The 21,115-nt window shown below is 40.5% G+C and overlaps 1 protein-coding gene across 20 annotated transcripts in view; it reads right to left on the bottom strand.

The window, feature by feature from the left end:
* The window catches only part of CUNH16orf71 (chromosome unknown C16orf71 homolog), a 98,727-nt gene that overhangs the window by 56,563 nt on the left and 21,049 nt on the right, over positions 1–21,115 (bottom strand). For all 20 annotated transcript variants that reach the window (XR_003253417.1, XR_003253418.1, XM_026065319.1 and 17 more), the window contains 3 exons: positions 9,953–10,144; positions 7,193–7,348; positions 2,052–2,246 (listed from right to left, as the gene is read on the bottom strand). Coding sequence is in view for 18 of the 20 variants with exons in the window: in XM_026065319.1 (XP_025921104.1) it covers positions 2,052–2,246; positions 7,193–7,348; positions 9,953–10,144 (543 nt within the window). In the remaining 2 variants the exon portion in view is untranslated. The remainder of the gene's footprint in view (positions 1–2,051; positions 2,247–7,192; positions 7,349–9,952; positions 10,145–21,115) is intronic.

The following is a 21,115-nucleotide window of genomic DNA, read 5'->3' as shown; positions in this document are numbered from 1 at the left end:
ATGCTTTAATGGGAGGAACAGGTGGAGGCAAAAAAGGATCAGTGATGGCTACATATGTTGCCTGTGTCCCTAAAGGTTAATACTTACATCCTAAGGCTTAACAGGAGAAAGTACTTACATTTACTTTATGTTAAAATGAAGCAATCCTCTTTTTCCTGACAAGAGACATTGTAGCTAACAATTTCCACAGGATTATGTTACTCCAAACCTAACCTGGGATTTTAATGACTGTGTTGTGAGTTTACTTTTCATTTCCAAAGTGAAATACTGCAGGTTAATAGGTTGTATGTATAGCATTTACAATGGAGAGCCTCAAAGCAGGACAGCAATAGAAAAGCAATCTATTTGGGGTTCAGAACAGACTGAGCAACTGCTAGACCAATTGACTGAAAACAAGATATTGGCTCACTCTAGCAAACAATGTACTTAAAGGTTATTACTATTACTGCTACCAATTGCTTATAAACCACACAGAGCTCATCAGTACACAAGCAAACTGCAGTTTTACCTCATGTTCACCCTTCCTTCACTCCTTGTTTCATCCACCTGCCAGGACTTGCCTCTGGGACAATAAACTACTTGGAGCAAAAATGGTTGCTCACTGCATGCTTTTCCAACACACAGTAGCAGGATACTTTGGTCTACTCAGCTTTGTGTACACCATTCCAATATACATAACATACATGGATCACTGGCCTTGTACAAAATTTTCAGTCTGATAAAGTTGATTGAAAATGATACTGCATTTTCTATGCACCACTTCTGTGGTTGCTTTTTAATGCACATTTTCAGTTGGTACCAATTGGGAAAGCCTCAGGGCAGGCAACAGGGTTACCTGCTGTCCCCTGAGAGTCTGGATCATTGCACCTTGCTTAGAGAAGCCAGCCTTTCCATTTAACTGCAAGACACATATGTCAAGAAGCCATTACACCTAATGGTCTCAGTGCAATTCAGGCCCTGAACCTGAGTGGCACTGAGCTTTTGAACTTAGGATGAGAATGCGGTCTTTAAATTGATTTCAGTTTTTCTATGCCATTGAGGCAAAGATTCACTCTCAGAAAGTGTCTGCTATCTTGCTGTTCAATTTCTAATGATTTATAATTCCCCTAATAAGGGATATGCAAAAAGGCCCTGACTATTTTAAATGAGGCTGTACTTTATGCCTTACAAATGTACAGCAGATTTATCTTTCCCAAGTATGTCAGACTGCTTTTTAGCACTTGCCTGTACTTGAAAGCTACAGTGACTGCAAATCAACAATTTTAAGCCTCCCTTTCCTTCATAGAATTGGGATAAAACTTTAGGCAACTTGCTAAGTGCACTGTTAAGCCCCTAAGCTTTCACAGTATTGATTCTCAAAGTAATATTAATCCCCAAATCTGGTTGAAAATGCAGAAGAGTTCTGATGCTACATTATTTTCCAGACAACTGGACTTAGATGTGAACCTGAGTTCAGTGTTCAACATTCCCTGGAATTGTGTGTCAAGGTTTTTGTTGACCTAGGAATTTTCAGAAAAGACCATGATTGACTAAAGGCTGGTGATATTATGGGAAAGGAATAAGTGGAACATTCCCTCAAAAGTACTCAGTGCTTCTTTGAAAAATGGTATGAATATCTAAGGTAGGACAGGCTGTTCAGTACTTAGAGGCCTAAAAGCAATATTAGATGCCCTCAAGGAATAAACTCCCACAATAAGCCAGAGGTATATGAATTATTGTAACATTTCTCTCACTTAAATATTTATGGAGCACTTGCTATCCCGAAAGAAATGGAAAAGTTAATTATCATTCTACTTATGCATGAGGTGAATGTCCTTCCAGACTTCTCTAGGCAGGCAAATGATTTTAAGCACTTGATTTTAAGAGATGTTATGCACTTGTAATCTCACACTCTTCAGTGGTAAGCAACACTGCTTAGAAGCATTTTTTTCAAAATGAGTTTAAATCCTTAACTAAACCAAAGGAAAATATCTGTAACACAGGAAGAACAACAACTTTTACTGGATCTAATGAGAAAAAATATCAGAAGCCCAAGCATTTGTGTACAGTACCTGAGGATCAGGATTAACAGCAGTGATGTAACTGAGCAGGACAGAGGGAATTTCAGGAAGAAGTGGATACGGCTGGTTTTGGAAGTAATTGGCCAGTTCTGCCCTCCACCAGATAACATCTGGAAGCCATGTATGGGATAGAAATGCAGAGATCTTCTGGTAAAAAGTGGATGTTCCTTGTAGATCTTCTTTAGTCTGCAAAGAACCAATGGTTAAAACCCATCACTGATGGCCTCAATAGCTCCCTGTTCTGTGCCATGTACCTGCAGCAGCTTTCTCCATTCTTTCTGGCCTACAAAACCAATCCCAACCTCACACCTTGTGCATCTCCCATGCAGGTGCATTTCAAATTCTCCAAGCCAAAACCCTAACTTAATACCCCTCTCAGCCTCCCAAACCATCAAACCCTGCATCCCTACAACCAGAGCTCTAACCTTGTCCTCTTACCCGTAGAAAGTGCACTCTTCACATGGTCCTGCTATCACCCTGCCAAGTCTCTCATCTCAGATCCAAAATCAGTCCTGATACAGACTGAGCTCTTTGAGAGCAGATGCTGTCTGCAACAGTAACTAACCAGCTGACTGTGTGGAAGTGCTCACCCCATGACTAGGGGACTGCCTCCACATAGACTTGACTCAAAGAAAATCCCCCTTGGTAAAGACCACTGGGGAGATTAGCAGCATTGCCCTTTCACCAAGGCACTTGAAACACTCACACTGCTAAGATATAGAACTTCATCACAGAAGATGGTTGGAGAGGTAACAGTAATGTTCAATTGGTTACAAAATGCTGGTATAAAATAACTGGCTTATGACATCCATTGGCCGACATGAATTACTCTGAGGCAGGTTGCATACCACAGTGTCATGACCTATACGTTAAGATAAGGAAGGAAGAAGTGGCCAGTGTTAAAGGAGAGTTGGTATGGATGAGGAAAGTGCAGCATGTACAGCCAATTTTTTGCACTGCAGAAGTCATCTGGATGCCCAAATGGTTAAAAATCCTGCCTAACAGATGGCATGAGCCAGTAATTTTAATCTCCAAACATTCTTGTACCAAAGGTAATTTTGGGGGGTCAAAGGATATCCCATTTGTTCTGCAGCCTTATGGAATGTGTTTCCTGAATAAATCTTTTACGAAGGTGCAGTCCCTGTAATTATAACCAGATCTGACTTCTCATAAACCAAGTGGAAGAAGGAGAAAATACCATAAACAGGACCATAAATCAGCCTAATACAATATAACATCAATTGGCTAAGGGTTTCACAGGGATATTTTACATAATTGAATAGCTTTATCAATCTCAGGATTTTTAAGGTTGTTATTGAGTACTGCATGATGATGCTAAAATACAGCTTTCCATCGTTTAGCCTCCCCTCTAAGCTCCCTGTTCTTCCATATTAGTAGGACCTTCAGATTACAAAATTGGTGAACTCAATGAGGCCTCATTAGAAATTAACACAATGAACAAAGCATCGTCTCTAAAACATCTATTATGGCCCCTGGAAATGAAAGCTCAAACAGTAGAAGCCTCCAAAACCCCCCAAATCCTGTGACAGAGATCACAAGTTGTTTTGAACCACCATAGAACTGTTAAGGGACCAAAGTGTGCGGAAAAGAACCACGCTGCCCTGCTCAGTGCTCATCTGCCTAATTGGGAATGCTGAGTAGATTCTTAGAAAGCACACTCCATACAAATCTAATTCCCCCCAGGTATGCCTGTAAATTAAGCTTGTTTACCAGCATGCAAAAATTACAAGAGGTGTGTGTATGAGCATTTGTTCTGACAACAACTCAAGAAAGCAAAGCCACGGAGGCATGTTTAAATTTGTCTCATTTCAATCAGTTGTCTGGAGGGAGGACAGAAATAAAAAGCCCAAATGAAAACCCAGGAAACTGACAATAATGAGAGAAAACATTGTGGAGCAGCTCAATTTATACGAATAGATGTCATCATGGTTGAATGAGCCAAAACTCAACTTGCTCGAGGACAGGAGCTCTTTCCTTGAGAAACCATTATTATATTTATATTCATAAACCATTAGACCTTGGGTTGGAGAAATAAAATACGACAAATAATAGAAGACACACAGCTGACAGTAAAAAGGCTAGTAAATAAAATATTGATGGTTTAGAGGACTAGAATGTAGCTCAGCCCCAGTTACTAGTAATTGGAAATCACTAACAACCTATAGCTCCATGAAGTAAGCAGGTTGTCTTGGTCCTGTTCTCACTGATGGATTGCACCCCACCATCATTAGAGCTTCAGCACTATAGCAGGCAACAAGCCACAGGAGCAAATAGTCCAAAAGCCAAGAAGGCTGATAAATGCACTCAGGATGTTCCAACACATAAGCGTTGGGAAATGTCAGTGGGACAAGCTGGGGAAAGTGAAACCTTGCCCTGTTGATACAGATATGTCCTTAGACTCTTAGACTAGCACTCCAGCACCTGCTGTAAAAATCATATTCATATTATTATCCAAAAATAATTCATTGTAAGGCTCCATGGACAACTGCCATTTTGCTCCTATCATAAGATACAAGTACTGATGCACATAGAAAAACAGGCATTTCCCTCCTGCCATCAAGCAGGCACCAACTTCTACCTAATATGTTGCACAGTCAGTATGTATCCATCTTTGACACTAAAAATGAACTCGGTACTCTTCACATTAAGACCATTAAAATGCCAGTTTGTTATCATGCTACTGGTTAATGTTTATACTACTTAGTGTGTCTTTTTATACATCATCTAAAAAACACAACTAAGATTTTCCTATATTTTTATAACCAATAGCTGCAACAAGAACTCCTAGAACCCCAGGTATTTTTCCTGATATTCATATTTTGGAGCTAAGCCCTGGTAACTGATTCTCATTATGCCAATAGGAGACAACTAGAACAAGAATTGTTAAATGTTGCAACAGAAGAATATTGTTAATCAATTCAACCATTAAATATTGTACATTAACACTACACCAAGAGACTTGAGTCTGAAGAGTAAAATCTATCAAATTTCTCTACAACAACAGCTGAAGCTGCTCAAGGGGAGGAATGGGGAGACAGGACTAGGTGCTGTTGTTTTTCTCATCCCTGCTGTGGCTGACATTTCTGAAGGACTTTTGTGGTTCCCATCAACTTAGATCTCTGAAGAGGAGAGAGCAGCACCTTTACAAATACCGCAAGAAAGTAGAAACAATAAAAGTCATTGTTATTGGAAAGACATATGATAGAGCCACTAATGAGAGGAAACCTCCGTTATACCTAGTCTTGCTTTAAAGAACACTGTCCAAATGCCTTGCATGTTCATTGCAGTGCGTATTAGCTGAACTCGACAGCAATGTCAGTGTCTGTAAATGGATCAGTAGAATAGTATCACAATTTACACGCAGACTGGAAGCTCTGTAAGGTATGTTCTGCCAACCTTCCCAGCTCCAACCAAATGTTAGAGCAGCCATAGCCTGTAGCTTGAAAAGTTCATTCAATTACATGACACCAGATCAATTACATGACACCAGATACCTATTTTAAGCATATTCAATGCTCAATAATTTTGATACTTTGGGCAGCTCTTCAGCTGAAATCAGTAGATAGCAACAAAGCAAATGGGCAGAAGACAGGTCAGTCTCTGTTCCTCCATTTTCTTTGTGCCATAGAAAATGTCTTGAAACCAGGTGCCTGAGAGAGAAATCACCATTAAGCCCTTGGCCAGTCCAGCAGGCTGCTGAGTCTCATTAGCCCTGCTGCTTCTGTCCACAGGTGCCCAGACACTGGCAGAAAGGTTGCTTGTTGTGTTTTTTTTTTCCAAGTGTTTTAACCATTACATTTGTTGCTAGCATCAATCATTTACTTGCAGGGGCACTGGAGCCACAGCTGTCACATTTTAGGCTTTATGATACATCATGGGAAATTTAATCTTTACGGCTCATAGACAGGCAGCTGCAGATGAAGAATGTTTGCTGCAGTCGAACAGGGGAAGTGAAGTGTGTTTTTAAACCATGTTTACACTTTCTCTTCCATTTAAACTTCATATAATGATGTGTCCAGCAGGTGTGAATTAGGATACCTGGGGGCCCCCCTAACACCACCTGCTACTGGATCCAATGGGGTCTTTTCGGCATAGAGGAAATGCCAAGGGTTATCACATCTATCACATCACATTCCTGTTCATATTACCAGACAGTAAATAAGGATGCAGAGACAGTGCAGTTGTCAGGGTGAGCCAGTCAAACAGTGCCAGGAGTAGAAAATCTGCTACAAGCTCACCAAAGCCACAAGTGCCACTTTGAACCACCTGAGAGCGACTCACCAGCCCTTACAGAGCACAGGGCCACAGTGTCTCAGCAAAGGTTATTCGAAAACAGGATAATTATTCAAGCAAGTGATCCAGAGGAGATCTCAGGTACACAAGGATCACTGTTCCTCAGATATACCTGGGGACATTTTCCAGCAAGTCAGCTACACTACATGTTTGTTTCTATAGGTATTGATAGCAGGCGAGGATAGCAAGGCCAGAGTGGGTCTCAGGGTAATACCTAACAAGCTGCCTCCAAAAAGGAAAAGAGAGCGGATGCATCAGGATGCTCAGAGCATAACCTGCTCAAATTAGTTCTGCTGAAAGACAGAACTAACAAACAAGGGCCCAGAGCTGCTATTTCATAACTCTGCTGTTTCCAGGACACAAGCTAGAATCATGCCCTACATTACAGTGTGCTACCTGAGGACCTTGCAGCTTGGTGCTTTACTGCACAGCACAAACTCATCAGTCTACCAGCTCTGAGGGAATGGAGTCTCAGGTCCCCTCTGTGGGTCTTGACTCTTAGGAATTGAATAGCAAGACAATATTCCCTCTCCTAGGCCACACTCTTCACATGGTTAAAATATAAAAGCAAAAAAATGCATGTCAAAGACATGCTTCCAGTCAAATTTCTGCACTGTTCCCACAATGTTCATCTTTCTGTTCCCACAGTCCTGGGCTGCTCCCCCACTATAATTTAGAGCAGCATAAGCGCCACTCTATCTTGGTTCACTCAAGTTTGAGCTTGAATTGGCATATCCAATCCTGGTCCTTAGTAAGTAACAGTAGTATATGCCCGTGGTAGTTCTGCATGACTAGCAAGTCTAAGTGCTGCTACTCACTTTAATCTTCCAGATCTTGGTGCCGTTCTGGGCTGGAGATTCATCTGCTGGCATTAGGCAAGCATATAGGGCCAAGCCATCCTCTTGCCAGGTCTGTTGGAGTCCTACCACCTGAAATGGAGCTTTGGTCTCACCTTTCGCTTTCACAGGAGGCACCTGTAAATCCATTTGAACATAATGTCATTTTTTAGACAGCTATATTTAGAGACTGAAAATAACCCTTCATCTCACTCCGTTGCTTTTGAGTAGAGACACACAATGTACAATAATCCAGGGAGTACTCTAGCTTGATTACTGGATTAGCTATGGTTCAGCCAGTAGAAACTCAATAAAGATGAAATTAAATAGGAATAACATGGAGGTTTTGATAAGTCATAGGATTTATTTTCTCAGTGAGGACTCTCATAACTTGCAAGCTCTGAATTCAGCCAGCTATGTGAAAGCAAAAGGTTGTATTAGTTCCCTAGTCTAGCAAGAAATGAGAACGGAATCCCTGTCAACACTGTACTGCATGTTCTAACCGCAGTGGTACTGTGTGCTGCCTTTATTAATGATAATGAGATCAATACAATCTCAGTTCAAAATCAATGCTAAGTGATTATGCCATTCTAAGGAGCTAGTACAGATTTTTTTAATAGCCTTCATCCTCCCCATTAGTGATCACTAATAGCCAAAACTCCATCAATCCCTATCCAATGATACCACCTCTAAGTTAGATTGAGGTGGTTTCTTTTTGACAGATCTTATTTTCGTGTGCATGAGTGGGAGGCAAGCATTCTATTTTCCAATACACAGATTTGATCCCAAATAAGGAGGATAAGAAGTGACTTCTGCCAAGCCCAAGAGGAACACTAGGCATTGTTTATCATGAATAGCAGTGTAGCTCCAGAGATAGGGTTCCAGACGCATAGATCACTCATTGGCTTCAAGTCTCAAAGTCAGGCTGAAACATGATGCATTTTAGTATACAGAATACATGAGAAATCTCATTACTGTGTAGAAAAGAGAAAGGAAAGATACCTGAAACAGACTGGGAAGGCACTGTAGTGCTGAAAAACAGCCTGAGACTTGGATAGCAGGTGAAAGAGGGGAGAGGGCTATGGGAAAATAAAGACACAGTTAACTAGTGAAGCCATGAGAAAGGAACAGCAGCCATGTGAGGTGAGGATCCCTGAATCAGATCACATATTAGATAAAAAGACAGGCAAATTTGAACTACAGGACTATGATTCCTTCCCAGGGTTCTGGTGAACACACAAACCACTTAAGCTTTGTTCTCTAGATGATCTCTAGATGGATTTACAGCCCTGCTATTTATTGTATATATAAAATAAAACTACTAAACTACTTACAGTGAAACAAATGCCTTTAAAACCACGTTCTCAACACAAGCCTTGAGTGCATTTTCAAACTGTTTTATAGGTCAGATGTATCACTCAAAGTAGCACTAAAAAGTCCTTGACTGCTGCAATCACTACTTTCACAAGGAAATTTCTGTAGCGGCTCTGCCACTGGGGAATGCTTACATTTGGAGAATCATGTTCTCAGCTGGTATAAATCAGTGTACCTCCAAAGAACACAAAGTCACGTTGATTTACACAAGCCAGAAAGCCAGTGAATCAGTGGAGTTATGCAGATTTAAACTGGATGAGAATTTGGTCTGACATGGCTCAACTTTTCAACTGTTTGTTTGTTTATTTGTTTTTAAAAAGAAATGCAGGCCTTTTTTGTCATTGCTATCCAACAGCTGGGAGGGGAACTGTTTGAAATGAATTGCTGTATTTCATTCCAGTTTCTATCAGGCACAAAGTCCATCACGACATTTGGCCCTGCAGCCTCAGTAGAGCGACACGGAGCCCTGGAAGTTGAGATGTCCTTTCAGCCTCGGAGAAAGCTGCTTCGAGTTCAGGCTTTTTAGCGGGAATAACTCAAGAGAAGAAAGCTCGCACAATAGTTGCCTATGAGCTACTTTCTGAATGGAAGATTCAGACTCCGAGGCTGCTCAAGTGACAATTTTCATTAGCACTGGACTAACATTAAAGAATGTTAGCTATATTTTAATGGAAGTGTGAACATCATTAATAATTAATACTGTTTAAGTGGAGTTTAAGTGATTTAAAAGCCTTGTGCAGGCTGTCTGCACAGGATGAGATTTTCCTTGAGTGTGCAGATTGGTATGCTGATGTCTGTAATGGGGGAAAAGAATAAGGCCAACATGTGAGTGGGAAAAAAGGAAAAAGACATTGACTGCTTTCCCTCAGGGAGAAGACTAACATAGGATGAATGGGGAGAGTGAGGAAAAGGGTAGAAAGAGATGTGATGCAAAGGACAATCAAGATTAAACAGACCACCACTCGTTTATACCCCTCTTTTGGCTATTGGAAAGGATCTACTCTTAATCAGACCAAGTGGTAAGAAATAGGCACCTGTCTACATTCATTTCTTTTGCAGAAGACAAGTATAATACTCAGCCCTCTGTTTTCAGTCAATTCTGATTACTTCAAGTCTGTCCCACCTATTTCTATTTTCTGTGTCATAATCTTTGTAAACTACAGGCATGTTCCGGCATCCATTGAAATCAGTATGACTTTCATTTACTGATTTCAAGGCAAGTTGGGACATAACTTCTCTTTTGGTTAGCCCCCTGTTTTGTATCTGTTGGAGGAAGGATATTTCTAGAATGATTATATATCTGCTGGAGGACAAAATACACCTTTAGTAATGCACCACCTCTTGCACACTGTCACTGCACGCACTTACCAGAGAAAGAAGCCATGTCACAAGGGCCTGGTAGATGTCGGCTGCTGTCAGCACCACGTTAGGCACCTGCCCACTGTATTGATCTGCAGCTACCTGGCCACAACTTGACAGCCAAATTGTCATAAGCAGCATCTCATTTCTCATACTGTCTGGTCTAGGCAACGTATCAATATCTGGCAAATAAGAGGCTTCCTGTCAAAAAAGAAAAAAGGAGGAAAATGAAAGTCATTTGGATTACTGGAATTGTATTCATCATCATGAATGAACTGCATTCATTGCCATCACAGGAGGGGCAATTAATATCTAGCAAGCATTTATTAAAGAGGGATCATGAGCCCATACATTGCCTGTGCCATAAAAGCTGGGTCACTATTTCACTAACACCTTCTGGAGCACTTCAGCTTTTCTTGGAGAGCCATCGCCTGGGTCTTTACTTAGTCTGATACTGCTTGGCAAATGAAAGGTTACATGGTCACAGCTGGAAATAGCATGATCGAATTCATTTTGTATTCTGTATTACGCTTTAGCATTAACTTTTTAATCAGTGAAATGCCTTTGAAACAAGCCTGATAGAGTGTCAAAACATTCATTATGTTCTGCTTTGTCTAACATACCTCATTTTTAGATGATGATGCACTTTTAGGTGAACTCATCACCTTTTTCTTTACTTTAGTATTGATACTTGGTCTATTAGAGTACAAATCCCTCTCCTTTAAAAGACCTGCTCTTTAAAGAAAAAAACCCAAGCTTGGGTTGTAGAATTACAGTTCACGGAATCTCTTTTGTTCTTCCAAAGATGTGATAGCTGCAGCTGTAATTAGTAGCTGGTTTGCTGTTCCTATCTACATCCAGTCTGCTGCTCCTGACATTTCCTTTGTAAAGTAGGAAGATAGATAGTACATAAAATCACAAAATTTTTCTAGCACTGCCAAAAGACAGTATTGCATCTCAACAGTTATGACCCTTTAATAAGGACCCCAAGGGCCCCCAAGGCATCCTGAATGCATACATTCGGCTGACCGAGACACGCATTCACTTTGCAAATAGCCGGAGCTGCTTATGGCGTTACTGTTTCCCCGCTACTTATTACAGCAGCAGCTGAAGGCTATGCTCCCCACGGCAGAGACAAAGTGGAATACGACTGCGTTTGCTGTACGTGCCAATGCAGTCAGCCAACAGCCTGAACTACTAGTTAAAATGAGCAGAATTAATCTGAAATGACCTTTTATTGCAGGAGACTAGAGAGCACCCCTTTCCTTGAGAGGAGCTGTGTGAACGCGATAGGAACACAATGGGAGCGAGCAGCAGGGTGTTGAGGAGCAGCTGGGCGGTTATGTTTTCAGTTGCTCCAGGTAGCCCTTAATGAGGATGTCTGCCCTTGCTCTTACACTGAATTAACCTTAATATGATTTACCTGAATTTACTTTGGAAGCAAAGTAAGCTAAATCCAATTAAAGCCACTTTAATTCTGAATTAAAATGTCCACAAAGGTGTTTAATGACTAATCCACTTTACAAGATAATGTAGCCTAACTTTCCTGCCTGTCCTGAAAATACACAAGTTTTTAAAATAGTTTTCAAAAAAGACATTATTAAAGTCAAAAGCAGATCTACTGTGCTGCGCAGTGTTTTGATGATGAGACATCTGCCATAGATAGCAGTAGTGCCTACCAGTACTAAATAAAAACTACAATCAGTAATAAGGGAAAAACATTCACGCCAAAGTTTCTGATGCTGCAGATCCCACATTGCTAATGTTACTGTAGTCCTGGGGAGCTAACAGAACTGATCAGGGCTTTGACACTACCACCATAATTCTCAGAGGAGAAGGCCTAAAAAGAAACTTGGGGACTTTTAGGAAAAGATGGCCTGCTTCTACATCCTATATTGGCAAAACGTTACTTCCTTCCTCTCTTGCAAGAGGGGAGTAGTGAGATCAGTGACAGGAGATAACTCACAAGCAAAAGATTAAACCAGTATCTACTGCTGCTTAAGCAGGAAAAATTCCAACTGTTCCATATCTGCTCGGCCCAGCAGCAGAGGAAGGTTCAATACGTTTTCTGACCGAGACCAGTTAACAATTTTGCCTCTTCATTTATTAAGGTTCTTCCTGAGAATGAATGAGGTTTTGAACAATGTTAATCCTCCCCTCTCCTCCCTCTGCCAGACCCCTTACTCCAATAAGGATCTAAGAGTATAAAAACTTAACTAGCTGCAAAAGTATTAAAGCTAATGAACAAAAAAAAAAAGAAAAAAAAAAGAGCTAATCCTATTTCATTCTGGGCAAGAATACCTGAAGTCAGCTACATTCAGTGCTTTCTCAGTATGCCTTCATCCAGAGTTATCCAATTTACCCTAGGCTACCTATGAAGAGAGTCCAATTTGTCTACATTTTACACCAGCTTTTATTTGGGACAATATTAAGCTATAAAAAGACAAAAAATTCTTAAATCCTGGGTTATTTTTGGTTGCTTGAACTGTGTTGTCAATCACAGACAGGCTTGCAGTTGATGGCAGTCAAGTGCCAACAGTTACCATAGAGCAAATAAGATAAAATTTCCTATTTTCAAAGTGCTTGCTATTTTATTTTGCAATTAAATCTTCCAATATTGCAGCTTACCACCCTTCAGCTTGATTTTCCAGCCACCCCTCCACCCCCAGCTCTGACCATCTATCACCACCCCAGCATAATTACACTGTAAGTAGAAGCACTAGCCACATTGAGCAGCCAAGGAAGAGCACGCTGCTATAGTTTGTTTTATGTAAAAATTAAACAACCCTCCCACTCCCAATCCACACCAAAAAGAAATGAGCAAAAAGGAATTGCAAAACCACTTAAGGATACCCATATCCTCTACCCTTCAGCAACAGTGGTGTTGAAATTACATACATGGAGGCACAGACCCAAAAGAAACAACTATTCATAAAGAATTTGCACACAGGAGGGATATGTACAGACAGCCACTAAAAAAATGCTATATTATCTCGATTTTTTTTAAAAAGAGCTGTTTATAATCACAGCAAGCTGAAGTTGAGAGGATATATGTTTGTCAGCTAAGATTAATGTTATTTTGTTTCTAATAAAATGGGTCTAATTGGTTAAACGATGCTTTTGTTGATGGTTTTTGAAGAGGCTAGCTGGCATCACTCTACAGTTCCTTTCAGTGAGCCTACATACTGGACTGGACAGGCAGCTCTGTTGTCCCAATACTCAGAAACATTCTCCAAGCTGTGAGGGGCTGGAAGGACAGAGCAGTAAAACAGTGCAGGAGCCAGAGAGGGCCAGCTGAGAACTTTGTTGCTGGTTACAAGGCTGATGGCAACCACTTTCAACTGCTATCTAATTGCTGTTTGAAAAACTTCCTACACTGCATGCTTAGAAAGTTCTTCTCACCACAAAGGTCTAAGAAAGAAGTTAGTAACTCTCAGCAGAAGCAGCTCATTCAGCCTGAGGGTGTCTCCCATCGGACAGGAAGGTCTGGAAGAGGCCACCTTTTACAGACAGTGTTTCTCCTTTGCAGCTAAATAAAGCTTCAGCATTTTACCTCTAGCACCTTCTTCGGCATTAAACTGATGCTAACGTTGAAGCAAGGTATCACAGTCAATTAAAAGATAATCTCTGCTGTGCTGAGCAGATTCTCTAGCAGGAAGAACTAAACAAAAGCATGCACTACATTTAAAATGAGGAGAAGTTATACTTGCACCTTCTCCCCCTTCTTTATGGTGGGGTGGGAAGGGGAGGGATAGGAGGAATCTTACTCTCATTGGCTGGAGGATTAATCAAAACAATTGTTTTCAGTCATGTCTAAATTTATCCTTCTATGTCATCTGCTCCTTAGCTTGGATCACGCAGATTTAAGAGGCAATCCCTGATGAATGGCAAATTACTGACTGCAGAAATCTTCTGCCAAATGATGCATCTGCTGTACGTTTGTAAATGTGAACTGATTTCTAGGTACTTTAGCGGCTCTAGCTAATTCCTCTAATGAAAATTCTATACTCCTTATGCTGAAATAGCTCTAGCTTTACATGTTCATGCTTTACTGTAGACAGAGCTCACGGCAGAAAAAGAAAAAGCAACCGTGTTGAAGATCAGGTCATGCATCTGTTTTAAATGCAGATGGACAGTTGCTAGTGTAGGACAGTAGAGAGTTAGGATACATTTAACAGTTCTGCCCATCTCTCCAATGCAAAGCAGATAACATAACACTTTTATGGCTTCTAAAAATTCTTGCATTAGATGAAAACGTACTGAAATGTCAAGTGTTTGTTCTTTTTCATTCTTTAGGGAAGGAAAAATGATGACAATACCATCTGTTAGACAATTTGAATTCCACATTAAATTGTGGAATAAACCCTGAAACTATTCAAAGAACTGCTTTATCATTGCAAAGTGGGAGCAATGGAGAAGAATGAAGAAAGTATCTGCATTTCCTGTATGCAACTGGCAGAACATACTGTAATTAGGAAGGCGACATTTAATAACAAAAAGGAGAGTATGATTGATTTTAATGGTCTGAAAGGTCTTTCTGTTAATTCATTTTTGTACCAGATCACTCTCTACAGCACAAGTGGTTTTTCTGAGTATCAAACATGCTGAGGTTACTGATCGGAAAAATACGATGGTAGTAGGATTGTACTGAAATTTTCTGACCTGAACTGAGCTTCAGCTTGCCAAAATGGAGGAGGTATGATCCTCCAAAACAGATAATTTTAAACACTGCCAAAATAAGATTGCAGGAATTCAAAGAGCTGCATAATGAAAGCATTATTTGGTATAATCTCTGCAGTTCTCCAATTAGTTAGGGAATTACACATCACGTGAGGTTATGTTAAAAATAATAAAAATTAAGAAAATGTCTTTGCTGAAAGTATCTTATGTTCTGGACACTTAGGCTTAGTCTTGAGCATGAAATATATAATCTCTGCTAATTCAGAAGGAACTACTTTTTCATCTCTGTCAGCACGAAGGTGCTAAAGCTAGCCAGCATCTCTGCTGGAGCATAAAGAAGGCGAGTGTAAAAGAGAAATGTCAGCTCATCACCAGAAATTACTGAGGATGGGAGCACAGTGCAGAAGTGACACATAGAAAGTAACCGAGCTCTGCCTGGCCCAGGAACCAAGCAGAGCAAAATTCACTTTGCGCACCCTTTTATGTTGCTGCCAGTTGAGTGTGGTCAACCCCAAGTACAATTTAAAGAAGCTTTATTGCTTCTACAATACTTGCAGACAGTTAATGATAGTTAGGACCAGTTAAATTTCCAGCTCAGGACACGTGAGCATTACACAAAAGTCCCTTTTCAGCCTATCCAATCCATAATCCTTCTCCACACAAATGAAGACAACATAGGAATGGGATGTCAAGTGAGTTCCACTGGTTCGATGCCACTTCTGGATTAGCCTGCATTAAAGGAATCCTCAACTACTTCACTATAGCTAATGGTTTATCTGTGCTATGAAAGAAATGTATAACCCCTCTGGCATGGGAGTCAGGAATCTGTCCCAAAGAATATGCTAGGGAAGAGACACTGTGTCATCAGTTGCAGGCAGAAAGGTATATTTGGCCCAAAATTCAAGATACATTTATTCTGCTATCTGCAGTGAACAAGACAACTCAAAAGCATCAATCATTTGCTCCTAAACCAAGAGAGTCTTGTATCTTAGAGTACACTTCCAGTCCTAACCTGCTCATTTCTGTCTGTATTGACCAGAACTTTTCTTGATGGTGCTCCTCATGTGAGGATACAGGACTGCCCTTGCCATGCTGTCTCTCCTGTGTATGCTTTACGTGTATATAAGTGTGTCTCACCGTGACCTCCTGCCGTATCCTGGGTCTAGAACCATTATTGCTATTAGATAGTCCTATACAACCAGCTAATGTCCTTTTTCAGACAATATATCTCTAGTTAGTCTGTGAGATCACTAGACCAGAACACTATGAATGGAACAAAAATATCTATCAGGAAGCAGTGATGGGCAAGCACAGTTAAAGCTACGGGGACTTCCTTGACAGAATTGCTCTTGAATTACTTGTTTGGAATGTAGAAAAGACACACAGTTGTAATGCATGTTAACTAACCCAAAATGTTTGAAAATGGTATTTTCACCCAAATTCTGACAAGAAAAACTGTGTCAGTTGAGGCCATTTGGCACCAAGTCTGAGTGCTGCTGAAAAACATTCAAATAACTGCTGCAAATAATTGGTAACAAATAGCTGCTCTACATACAATTTTGTCTTTATTTGCTGGGGGGGGCAGGGGGGGAGAATTTTCTGACAAAGGCTCAACTTCCCAGGTAAACAAAGAACTGCTCTGAAAATCGCACTAATATTTAAATCAAAGTGACACTAAATCCTATTTGATTTTGTTTGCTTTCTGAGACATAATCATTAAAAATGAGAAGTGCCTTTTCCATGATTGGTGTTTACACTACAGTAACACTTAGAGAGGCTTAGAGCAGTTCAGAACCGCATTGTGTTGGTGTTATAAGCACATGTAACACAAAGTTCCTGCTCTAACGAGCTTATACTCTTGGTTAATGAGAAGCAGCTGAAGTAAGTAAAAGAAGTTAAATTACTTGCACGTTCCATGTGAGCACAGGACTGGGAATTAGGAACTTGTGCCTTAGTCCTGGATCTGAAATGGATTATCTTCTGTGAAACTCAATCTCCATGAAGCTGTAAAGTGAGGATAATACTTCCTTATCTTAGTCCCTGTCTAGCTGGATTAATTATCAGAAGCCTGTAAAACACTCTGAAGAGTAACCGTTGAGATTATCAAGAAACATTCAAAATTCCTCTCTGTTCCCTTTCTTTACATTCCTGAAACAATATCATGTCCTCTATAATGCAAACAGTAGTAACTATATCTTCCATAGCACAATTCTTCAACCAATTTCAAATTGCCTCACAAATAAAATCTGTATCCCAGTTTCCAGGCCCAAGCAGGGAAAGAAATTGTACATGATCACTCTGAAGTGCTGTGACAGAGCAAGGAATTGGTCCTGAGTCATCTAAGCACTAGGCTACCATCTGACACCTGGTCTTAGCTGGCTTTACTCCTGAAATGGCTATAGTTTGTTACTGCAAGAGATTCACCAACTCAGTAAATTACCTAAGCCTTATTTTTTCTAGTTTTAAATCTATTTATCTTTGAATGTCTTTTCTCCTGATGCTCTACGGAAATCCCACAGGAAATAAAAGTGGGGAGACTGACCAACTATGCTCTCTCTTTCAAGTCCTTACACAGGTCCCGTTGTTGCAGTGTGTAACTCACTGTGGCCATTTCCAGTGGCCAAGCCCCTGATTTTAGCAATACTCCAGTCCCCAAAGGAAACACTCACACACAGAGGCTGTATCATACCCAAACTCAGAGTGAGCTTAACCACGCTGCACTGTGAGTGTGGTAACAGGTTCTAGTTTGGAATATTTGTAAGGCGAAGTGCAGCATCCTAAAGGTACTAGCTTGATGGCTGAAAGCACCTCAGCTGCTTTATCACGAAGTTTTACCATAGCTCAAGTGGCCTGCTATGCAAACTATCAGCTTCCAGTTTAGAAATGGATTGGGTCCAGCTAGTCAGAGTATGGGCTCTGTAATCTTGTGTCCAGCTGCAAAATACTGTGTAGATAAACTCTGACACCTGTGAATTCTCCAGGGCATGAAAGAGGGCTTTTCTATGATTCTGAGAAATACTAGGTGCCTGCAATCTCCACAGATGCTTGTGGGAACTCCAGGTGCTTGGCACATAGCCGGACAGTGCTTTATGCTTTTAAAATAAAAATAACTGCAGGATTCTTCTATTTTGTAAACTCCGATAAAGCCCCAAATTCCATTCAATAGTCCTGCCAGTAACAATAACATTTCCGTAATTATTATTTGTGTAATGTGTTTACAAGTTGTGACTGAGCTCATCCCCAATGTGTGAAGATTTACGTGGAACTGTAGTCCAACCTAAGTCATAATGCTAAACAAGAAGGCATGAGAAAAACGAGGAATACAGTTTAGACTACACAGCTGCTTTAACAGTAGTGTTATAGCTGTGTCAGACACATGCTCCTTGCAAGACACGTTTTGCTCCTTGTAAAAACGGAGTGCCAGAATCAGCCTCCTTTCATTTACAAATAGCATCGCTGATCACAGCTGTGAGGTAAGGCCAGGAGTTGTGAATTCTATCCTGATCCCAAAGAAGAGATGTAAGGCAGAAAGTATTTCTCTGTATGAGTAAACATGACTGACACTCATTCGTATGCATTGCAAACTTACGGCAGCTATTACTTCTGCCAGCAAACATGGGGCTTGTCAAAGAGCAACTACCTTTAGAGACACAGGGTACAGAGATGGTTTTCTCTCCTGCCCCCTCCAAAATGAGAAATAGAGTTTAGCCAACGGACATTTTATTTTATTGTCTTACTGTTTACACTTTATATTGTCTTACTTCAAGCTTATCTGAACCATTCTGGTACTGTAAATGGAGGAGTATTTAGGACCTCTACTGGCAGCAAGTTCATGCGCATAATTCTGGAAACTATATTCATTTTACTTATATTAACCTTTCCCTTATGCAACAGCAACAAATGTTCCCATCTGTCAAGATCAGGCACAAATATATTCAATGATAGGCCTAAATTCATTTTAATCACCTCCAAGACATGCCAAGGAATATAAAGGATTAAATATTTTACATTTTCCTGGGGCCATTTCAAATTCCAATCAGTGAAACGGGACTGAAAACAGTCACTCTGGAAAGACCTGGCTGTGTTCAATTCATTCTGCAGCTGGAAAGTGCAACGGACAAAGATGGGAGCTCCTGCAAAACCATGAGCAGAGACCTGCATTTTACTCCACTTGTGCAAACATTTTACAATCTGGGGCAAGCCACTTTGTCTTCCTGGGATTTAATTCTCTTTCCAACTTATTTTCTCCTACTGTAAGTCCACAATGGCAGGGTCATGTTTTAGTATGGACAGAGGCAAGAGGCAAAAAAGAAGTTGAAATGAAAGGTTTTGTATGGCTTCTTTGGTAGTTTCATTGTGTTCAGTACAGAATGTGAGTTATCTGGTTCTGAGTTTTTCTTTTCTTCTGTGCTTGTACAATTCTTAGCACGACAAGACCTCAGTCCTTAATGGGGGTTCCTAGACGTTGCCATAATATAAATATCTGCCATACTGTCACTGATTTCAAATAAGTAGTGCTCTAGCTCTTTGCGCTGTTCGGTTAAGGATGTAATGAAATGACAAGGAACAGCACACTGAATGAGGTGAGCACTAATGCAGCGATGTGTCTGAGGAACCTGCTGAAGAGCCATATTAAGGCAGGATTCCTGTATGTCATTTTCTAACCAAGCACTCTGGTTGTGTGTGCAGAATTACTGAGAAGAGTCATCAGAACGTAAAGTTCCTGACTTGCTTTAATCTGTGCCCCAGGAGTATCCAAAGCACACACTTCCATAACTCCCATTACTCTGAGAACATGAGGAGCAAGCAGGCAAACCTATAAAAACCTATATAAAGCAAGTTATTTATAATGAACATTTCTGAGGCCTGGATTCTCTGCTTTGTCTGCTATGGACAAATCTTTAGGATGGATCTGTGCTACCCTGGGCCATGGCAGAGGCTGTAGCAGCCTTAGCTCCTCTGCCTTGCTGACTGCAACCAAGGAGGAGACCGTAAAACAGCTAAGCTCAATCAAAGCCTAAAATACTGTGCCAGCAAACCCCTCTTTCTTCTATGTTAGTACCAAGTGGGAAGACGATGAAGAGGCCAGAAATACCAGCTCTGTGCCAGCTAACAGTCCCCTGTGCTAGGAAAACATTTTCTTGGGCATTTCTATGCTGTTCTGGATTCTGTGCGCTGGACTGGTGGCACACAAAGGAATCTTGGCCTTCTGTTTTTGCACACTATATTTAACTACACCATCTCTAATTGCCTTAGTTTATTTTTAATCCTTTCCTGAGTTGAGGCAGCAGGTTCATTAAGTAGAATAGATTTTAATCTTGTTTCAGAAACTCATTAAATACTTCACTGTACAAAAAGGGAAGAATTCAGGGGCCATCTGCTGGCAGTTTGGCACATTACTTGCTGGCCACAACCCCATAGAATCAGACCAAGGAAAGTGAGGACGACTTAGAGGAAGCACAAGCCAAATTCAGCTCTGGTGCCAGAAACAGATTTAGCCTAGAAAACACATTTTGCAAATTTGACAATTAACGTCTTTCAACCTATAGTAAAATAGTAGCAAGTGCCAAATGCTGGGTTCATTTACATTCACTCAGGTGCAAACATAGCAGTTACTTCGGTTCAGTGTAAATGAAAACAACATTTGGCCACAGGATGATATAAACTTACAAAATCAGCTTTGGAGTAACACAGATGTAGAAAAATTCTTCAGTTACTTTTGTCACAAGATCTGAAATAGGAAATCACAACTGAAATAGGCAAATAACTATTTTCCTCTACTTCTCTTAAGATGTACATAGCACCCCTTTGTTGGAGATACATTTGGCTTTCTGTGCAGAATTAGTAAAAAATCTATTCCTCTCCTAACTGGTGGATCAGGCCTTGTACAGTGTTTCTTCTGAGATGTGAATTTCACTTTCATTTCTCTCTTTGGTCAACATGAGCCTGCTCTGAAACAAATGTATAAAGGTAAGTGGCTTTACCCATTAAGTTAACCACCTGCTGAAATCTTACAGTTCCTCTCCTTTGAGTGTCTTCCATATAGGAAAAAAATTTGACATTAGCAACTCTACAAAGGAGTTGGTGAGGTACCACAGAAGTATGGTCCATCTCATAAACTGTTAGGCTGGGATTCGGGGACCTTAAGCAACCCTTTGTGTGCTCCAGTAAAATGTAAGATAAAGGCAATTTCCAAAGATGTTGCAAGCAATCCTGCATTAAAAATATCAAGGCAGTCAGGCTATAATAACGGAAATCACAGATACCTGCTTCAGTAAGACAGGCAAATAATCAAAAACATATCACCGAAACTGTGCAGATCTCAAGGCATCTACTATATAAAAGGCCATATGGCACTAGTAATAGAAGGAACTGAAAAATATTTCTGCAAGTATTGAAAATCAATCTCTACTTACAGTCTTTCCATGCTAGCTCAGGGTAACTGTCACAGTAACGGAATGTATAATGCTTCAGCACTATTCTTGATTGCAG

Source organism: Apteryx rowi, unplaced genomic scaffold (assembly GCF_003343035.1).
Source record: "Apteryx rowi isolate R43461 unplaced genomic scaffold, aptRow1 scaffold_225, whole genome shotgun sequence".
Lineage (NCBI taxonomy): Eukaryota > Metazoa > Chordata > Aves > Apterygiformes > Apterygidae > Apteryx > Apteryx rowi.
The sequence above is the reverse complement of the archived record's forward strand: the minus strand, read 5'-3'. Positions and strand labels throughout refer to the sequence as shown.